At 42.6% G+C, this 7,457-nt stretch overlaps 2 protein-coding genes across 4 annotated transcripts in view; one reads left to right on the forward strand and one right to left on the reverse strand.

Annotated features, from left to right (window-relative positions):
* Nucleotides 1–3,116, forward strand: part of arhgef25a (Rho guanine nucleotide exchange factor (GEF) 25a) — a 43,764-nt gene extending 40,648 nt beyond the window's left edge. For 2 of the 3 annotated variants that reach the window (XM_029277596.2, XM_020635130.3), the window contains 2 exons: nucleotides 8–148; nucleotides 1,131–3,116. In XM_029277596.2, the coding sequence (XP_029133429.2) occupies nucleotides 8–148; nucleotides 1,131–1,253 (264 nt within the window). In that variant the 3' untranslated portion in view covers nucleotides 1,254–3,116. The remainder of the gene's footprint in view (nucleotides 1–7; nucleotides 149–1,130) is intronic. The other variant, XM_029277597.2, reaches the window with a different exon arrangement.
* Nucleotides 3,117–4,061: 945 nt separating this feature from the next.
* Nucleotides 4,062–6,685, reverse strand: sp5l (Sp5 transcription factor-like). The gene is made up of 2 exons (XM_020635118.3): nucleotides 6,292–6,685; nucleotides 4,062–5,848 (listed from the first exon to the last, which is right to left on the reverse strand). The coding sequence occupies exons 1-2, from the start codon at nucleotides 6,343–6,345 to the stop codon at nucleotides 4,802–4,804; spliced, it is 1,101 nt and encodes a 366-aa protein (XP_020490774.1). The 5' UTR covers nucleotides 6,346–6,685; the 3' UTR covers nucleotides 4,062–4,801.
* Between the last annotated feature and the right edge of the window lie 772 nt (nucleotides 6,686–7,457).

Consider the following 7,457-nt stretch of genomic DNA (forward strand, 5'->3'; position numbering starts at 1 on the left):
TTTACAGCCTGCTGTGGCCCAGCCATGTCCTGCTGACTCACACACTGTTTCTCCCTCCCACGTCCAACTGGGCTTCACCGATCGGCCAAACTGTCAAGCTGTGTCAAATGGGCTGTACACTCCCACCACACAAAGTGCACAGGTTCGAGTATGTGCATGCATTCTAAAACAAATGTCCGTATAGGGGCCTTGATGTTACATTTAAGTTGTATTGTTTATTTGTGTGTAGCTGAAGGTTGTGCTCCTGGCCATCATTATTGAACACCAGCACTCTGAGATTTAATGACAAAATAAGCACTCATGACTCTAACAACAGGGGGAATAAAGGGACACATGTCTGACAATAAGTCTGCTCATTAATGTTCAATAAAGGAGGTAAGACTTCAGTTAAGGGTAACCTTTTATTTAAACAAACATACAGTGAAGGATGTCTTGAGTTATAAGAAGCGTTATTGCTCCCCCTACTGGTTAAAAGGGGAATCTACAAAACTAGAAGATCTCTTCAGGAAAATTGTAATTTATCGGCATTTGTTTTATTTAGCGTCAATGAAAATCATTTTCTGAACCGCATATATACAAATATAATATAATATATATATATATAGCAGTACCAGACAGTGTAACATTCAGGAAGTGTTCTGTAAGGCAATGACAGACGTTTATATAAAATTATTTAAGGGGTCTTTTTTCTGAATTAAACAAGCGTTTCATTGGTTTTCCCAGTGTTGAGAATCAGGTCAAGGTTCTTGCACTATGCTGATAGTGTCTCCTCTCTGTTGTTGGGCTTTACATTACCATTACTACTCTCTGTCATCACTGGGCTTGTTCTCCTCTGTGGATCAGTGCAGACAGGCCAGTAGTTGTTCTCCACCTCACTCTGTTTACTCAGGTTGAACAGATTTGGTACAAAAAAAAACAGGAAGCAGACAAGGAAATCAGAGAGCGATGCCTATCAACGGCAGAGAGTGTTTTCCATACTTGTGCAAGGGGATAGAAGGGGTATTATGGAGCTATTCACTACAAGTTCACATTAAATCATTCATCAGATAAGTCAAATAAGAGTTTTAAATGTTTGTGTTGTGAAGAGAAGTACTCTTAAGCTGTGTGAATGTTCCCTGTCTCCCAAACAGAGGGCAGCAGAGGGCAGCAGAAGGGGCCAGCCTGCTGATGCTGGGAGCCAGCCTCCACTGTCGGGCCCCTCAGCCGGACGTCGCCCCAGCAACCTAGCTCAGCTGGCCGAGGATGACCTATGAGCTCATTGTGTCTCCTGGGTCAGGAGGATAGCAGCTAAGGCCACAACAGTGGAGACTGAAGGACTTGTCGCTTGTCTGTTTATGGACCTTCACCTGGTTCAATCAAGATTTCCAGAGGAAAATTACGGAAACTGAAGGATCATGGGAAGGAATTACAAGCTGCAACTATAAAATGACTTTGTTCCAATTTTTTAGAGAGCAGTTCATGAGAGGGGACTAACCTTAGACAACTTTATTGTACATGAAGGGCACCCGGTGGGATGTTCCTGGGTTCAGAGGAAAAACACTCAGTGTTATGACAATTTCTGCTTTTTAGCTTTTTGAGAGTTTGTATGCCACACTCTTCTGGGGATTTGTTCGATAAAGAAATATCCATTCCTAAAGGGGGAGGTCACTGGAGCTGCGTGTGTGCCTGAATGCATGTCTATGTGGATGAGTGCATGAGAGGGTGTGAGGAGTTGTAGCGGGCTCCTCTTGCAACCCTTTTTATTTTCTGTTGCCCCCATTGTGAAGACAAGAAGTACAACTACATTAACACAATTTGTCATTCCCCTGCTGACAACTGAGTTTGCTGTTGATGTGGACAAGAATGGGAAAAAAGCAGAACACTTGATGTGAACATGCTACAAGGACTTCACTCACTCTGGCTGGAGACTGAAGAACTTTCTTTGAGAGCTCCTGTCTGCTCTCTTATTCTGTTTGACAGGCCCTCGTTTGATCTGGACAAAAAAGGCCTGATGGAGCCCCCTGGAGGTTGTCTGTGGGTATGACGTCATTTCAGAATACATTTTTTTTTTCTCTCTCTTTGGGCAACTCTAGAGGAGCTGCTGGTGCAGGAGGTGCTTTCTGAGGGACTGCTGTGCTGACCCAAAGTGTTGCATGCAACATCTCCTTGATGATTGAGTGTCGATGCGTTAGATTACACAGATCGATCTTTCCAGATCAGAGTGGATGCTTGTGTTTTTGGGGACACATGTCCTTAAAGTGCATTGGTTTAATCTAATATATATTTTATATATAAGTTCACCGTTGTCTTGTCAAGACTGTGCACCATTTATGTTTTCTCTGTTGGCTTTAAATTCTGTGCAGTGCATACTATGAAGGCATTCATGTCCATCTCTTCTTGTAAGATGAAAGATGACCCCAGTATCCCAAGAAATGTTTCTGTTTGGTTAAAAACAAAGGATAATGTCTTTCTGGTTGACAGAGTGATGCTGATGTATCTGTATGCTCGCTCTTTGCAGACAACCGTGCCAAAAACAGCAACTCACTGCTCAAAAGATTCATGCTTTTGCTCCAATGTTCAGTTTGCCACTGATCTTATAAAACAAGCACAGACTCAGAGTAACATCGAAAATGGAACACGAAGGTGACAAAAAAGAGAAATGCAGTTCACTTCTCTGGCCAGTAGATGTCCCTAAAAGGCTTCTTCGCCCCTTACACTTTAGTTTGATCATACAGCTTCACCAAAGATCAATAGACTTCATATTTCAGTTCTCGCAATGAAGTAAAAGCTGCTTGATAATCAATGTGAAAAAATGAATACCACAAAATTAACTGAAAAGTTAGACACATGATGAGTTCAACCATCTCACAGAATCGATCTGCAGTTAATGTGAACTGATGTGTTCAATGGGAACAACTGATCAGGGAGGTTTACATTCACGATTCAAACTTATACCACTACAGGGCACCAAAGGAAGGAAATTACATGAAGATGAGGTTGTTAAATGCCATGTTAGACTTAGCAGAAACTGTTGTATCATATCAAATAAAAAAAAGTGTCTTTTTGGAACTGAGTGCAGTTTTCATGTTTCTCTACAAATCTCTTGATTTGCAGGATTAAAATTACTGCTAAATTGATTTTGATTTTTGCACGGAGTCATTTCTTCTATCCTCCTTCTACATTCTTTTGATCCGTTATTTATTTTATTTTTTCTTATTTCATTCTTGAAGTGTACTAATTAGTTTTCATCACTTTACTGATCATGCAACTGAGGTACTCTTTTTGTTGCTAGACCTCACTGAGGCCATATCTTCACTTTGGTAGTTTCTGATAAAGACAAAAGGCAAAGCATTTTGCTTGCTCCAGCATCCCCCCCCCCCCCCCCCCCCCCCCCTTCCCCTTTGGAGAAAGTTCAAACAGGATTGAAGACAAAGAAAAGAAACCCCTGGATGAGCAGACATCTGGTTGACTGGTCCATGAATAAAGCCTCATTCTGGGCAGTAAAGCAGAGCCGATCGTAACACGGCTGTGATATATAGAGGGGGTTAAGAAGAAGGGGGTGGGGAGGAGGAGGGGGTATTAACTTTCACAAGGGTGCAAAATCAAAGGGAGTTCCTGTCACCACTGAGGGGGTCTCGACAACAGGGGTCCCATTCACAGGGAATTCCTCTTCAGTGCCCTCTTTTGCATCTGTTGACTCAATCTTCTCCATTGAGAGAAAGAAAACACTCATTAAAGCCACATGACTGTGAACTTGATTGCAGCAGGCGAGACAAACAGCCCCATCAATGGATCGAGTATTTACTTTGAGGTGTGAAAATCTTTGAACAGCCCACCATGTTAGGGCTTCTTTAGTGGCTTCTTCCTTCACACCAGCAGCACAATGACAAGCATTTGTATTCTGAATGCAGTCAGATTATCATTTAAATAAAATGTTAGATCTTTGAGGAGCCCGAGGGGCGGCAGAGATTCGCACACCTCTTCAATGAGCTAACACTGTTTAAACTATTGACTCTCATACATATTTACTTCACAGTCGAGTGTCAAGGTGTAAGAAAATGAGATTAGAAGAAACAGTCAAATTGTTTCAGCAAGGACAATGTTTATTAAAATTGACATGCGGCCATAACCCCGTTAAAACTGTTCAAGATATTTATACATAATTTACAAGAACTTTAAAATGTTTTATAATCTGGAGCTTTAATAGTACTTCACTCTGCTGCAGAAATCTGCAGATCAAAGACTCATATTTCAAAAAAAACATCTCTACCTTGAAGTAGAGACCCTCGTTTTGAAATCAAATCAAATTACTTTTTGAAGAAATTATCATTTTTATACAGCAACCTTCAGCTGTAGAAAGGCATACATTTTTTTTAACATAATGATAGTATTAACAACATATTCTGGTAAACCTTGTGCATTTTGTTCATGTCCGCTACGTACTTCACACGGATTAATTATTTACAAAATGAGTTTAAAACAAGTCTTAATTAGTCAAGACAAAGCCATTATAGCTGAAGTCTGTTTGTTCAGCATGTTGGATAGTACAATGAATTCAGAAAAACCCACAATATCTTATAAATAAGTCTTCAGGTTTCCTTTCAAGGTGCCTCACTTCAAAAAGAACATGATAACTTGAATTAAAAATTGCCTCTAAATATCATTTTGTTGTTCTACTTGAAGTCAAAAGTAGATCTTATGACAACAGATCATGTTAAGGGAGCTAGAAGCGTTCCCTCTAGTGCAAAACTATGGCAGTCAGTGTAAGTCACACAGTCTGTTTGTTGTTGGAGATATTTATGAATGGAGGAGTGCAGAAAGATTACTCTCTCTTGATATTGGCGAGCCGAGGATCCGTGCTCTGCGATGGTGGCCCCGACCGACTCTTCCTGCTCTGGTGGGTCTTGACATGTTTGGATAGGTGGTCGCTCCTCATGAACCTCTTCCCGCACTGCTGGCACCCAAAGCGCTTCTCCCCGGTGTGGGTGCGGAGGTGCCGCTGCAGCTCGTCTGAGCGGGTAAAACTCTTACCACAGAACAGCCAGTTACAGATGAAGGGTCTCTCCCCGGCATGCCACCGCAGATGCGCCTTGAGGTGCGATGTCTTCTTGTACACTTTGCCACATTCAGGGATGTGGCAGATGTGCAGTCTCTTCTTTCCGAATTCTAACCCACCACCGTTGGTCTGGCAGTTGGGGCACTTGCAGCGGCGGCAGCGGCGAGTGGAGCTCAGCAGGCCCTTGGAGGTGCCCTGGAGAAGAGCTGCTATCTGGGGTTGGTGCCCCAGAACTAACTGTCTGCCTAGGGAGAAGGGGTGGTTGGACGGGGTGGCGTTAGTTTGGGGCAGGCTCCACCACTGCTGGGATTCCTCCACAGGGCCTCCAGACAGGTGATGTCTGGTGGAGGAGTTCTGCAAGAAGCTTGGAAAGTTTTGTCCCACACTGTTGTGCTGAGGGTAATAGCCGCTGTTTGTCTGTGGCTGCGAAGACAACACTTTGACAGGAGAGAGTTCAAAGGAGTACGAAGAGGGAGGCTCGGCCGGTGGGGTGAGAGGCAGCTCGTGGTGGTGGTGGTGGTGATGGTGAGGGTGATGATGGTGGTGGTGACCCAGACCAGATTGCATGTGACCAGGAAACTGCACTTTGGGCACGGTGAAGGTCATCTGATGGGTGCTGAGGGCCGTGCTGGGTGTCATTTCGTTGCTCCACAGCTGGAACATTCCTGACGTGGAGCTGACGGTGCCCTCGTACGGAAACTGTGAGCCTTCTGAGCCCATCGTGCCTCCAACCTGCCAGGCCTGGCTACAGGTGGTGGCAAGGAAGGAGAGGGCGTTAGGTGCTCCCTCTGGAGAGGAGCTGGGTGTCCGGTCCTGTGAAACACACACATGAATACATGGGCCACTTTAGTGACAAATACAACTTTTCAGTTTTCATAAACAGAGATAACATTTTCTTTAAAAGTTTGTTTTTCACAACATTATTACCATTTGATGCATTGTTCCAGAATTAACTTAAGGCTAAATTTTGATCTGTGATGCCTTTTAAAGTTACATCACAACACAATTATATAAATGCATTATAGGCAGCAAATTGCTTAACTGAATTGTATTTATTTGTATTTTCAGAAGGCTACTGTAGTTTATTTTTCTGTCATATTAATGTTTGAAAATGTAGGCTATTAACACTATAAAAAGTTACATTATTTTCAGAGGGCTGATGCACGTTCAACAAAGCCTATTTACTCCATTGAAGCTAGAAGAATTACAAAAGTAGTTCAAAAACCAGCAGTCAAGAAGAAAATTAAATATCCAACCTGTAAAAAGGTGTGCAAAAAGTTGTCAGTCCTTTGAATCGCCAGCGCAGCCATCTGTCCTCGGGCTCCTTTTAGCGCACCTGCAACACAAACTGCGCCGGAAAGCGACGATTCACAAAGTCTGAAGTCGAGCTCAGAGGCAGGAAAATGCTGCTCACATTCACGTCTTGGATGACTCAGACACTTTGGCAGGCTAAACTTGGAAATCCAGCATCATTCAAAAGTCACCCACTCCACTGGGTCAGTGTTTCAAATGTGCTCTGGCAGTCCAGTTAAAAAAAGTGTGGAAGCAGCAGAGTGTCTGAAGCGCGCAGTAAATCCTCGAGCTCATCTCAGAGGCGCCCGAGCTGCATCGTCTCTTTATAGAGAGAAAAGATCCTCTCAACGGGGTCTCCAGTTGATGCACGAGAGCCAGTCAATAGAGAGGAGATGAGAGGGGAGGAGGAGGAGGGAGGTAGGGGAGGGGGTGTTAGGTGAGGGGGTGGGCCACTCATAATTTCACTGAATTTCAACGAAATGCTGACCCTAAGAGTTGACTCCGCCTCCAATTGTCTTTATAAAAAAAAAAAAGGAAGAAAGATAAGAAGTCTCTTTTCATGTCTCTTTCTCAGAGAATCATGTTTAATGTAAATCTTCCAGACATGTTGAGTTAGAGTCTCACCAGATTAATTTCAAAATATCACACAAAACTACAAAAAAAGAAAGAAAAAGAAAGTCAGTGTTGCTGTGTTTCAGCAACTTAATATGTCAACATTAAGGAGCATACTTAGCAAAATAACAAAATGCTTAGTCTGCATAAAAAGATCTAAGATTTATACAGCCTGCTATATCAAAATAGTTCTCACTCTGGGAGTATTTGCATACTTCTTCAACTCCACTGTGGGAATTCAAGTAAAGATAGTGAATACGTTGGGTTTTATTTCTGGCAACAACAGTTGGAGCATTACAAAATGAGAAAGTGGAAACAACCTACGACCTTAAGTCAACATCTATTAGGGAATTATTTTAAAACACAGAGAGTCAGAGAGGGTGAGGGAATTTAGTTAAGGTTTGATTATTTTTGTGTTGATTTTAATTGATAGGGATGAAGCATGCTAATAAACATCAGTCGAGAAATGTTTGTGGAATTTCTGGTTTCATTTACACTGCACTTTTTTTCCCTTTAA

This window comes from Labrus bergylta, chromosome 12, assembly GCF_963930695.1.
Source record: "Labrus bergylta chromosome 12, fLabBer1.1, whole genome shotgun sequence".
Taxonomy (NCBI): Eukaryota; Metazoa; Chordata; class Actinopteri; order Labriformes; family Labridae; genus Labrus; species Labrus bergylta.

Coding starts and splice junctions, on each gene's coding strand:
- sp5l (XM_020635118.3), bottom strand. CDS start 6,345: ATGGCTGCGCTGGCGATTCAAAGGACTGACAACTTTTTGCACACCTTT. Junction 5,849..6,291: donor TTTTGCACACCTTTTTACAG/GTTGGATATTTA, acceptor TGTGTTTCACAG/GACCGGACACCCAGCTCCTC.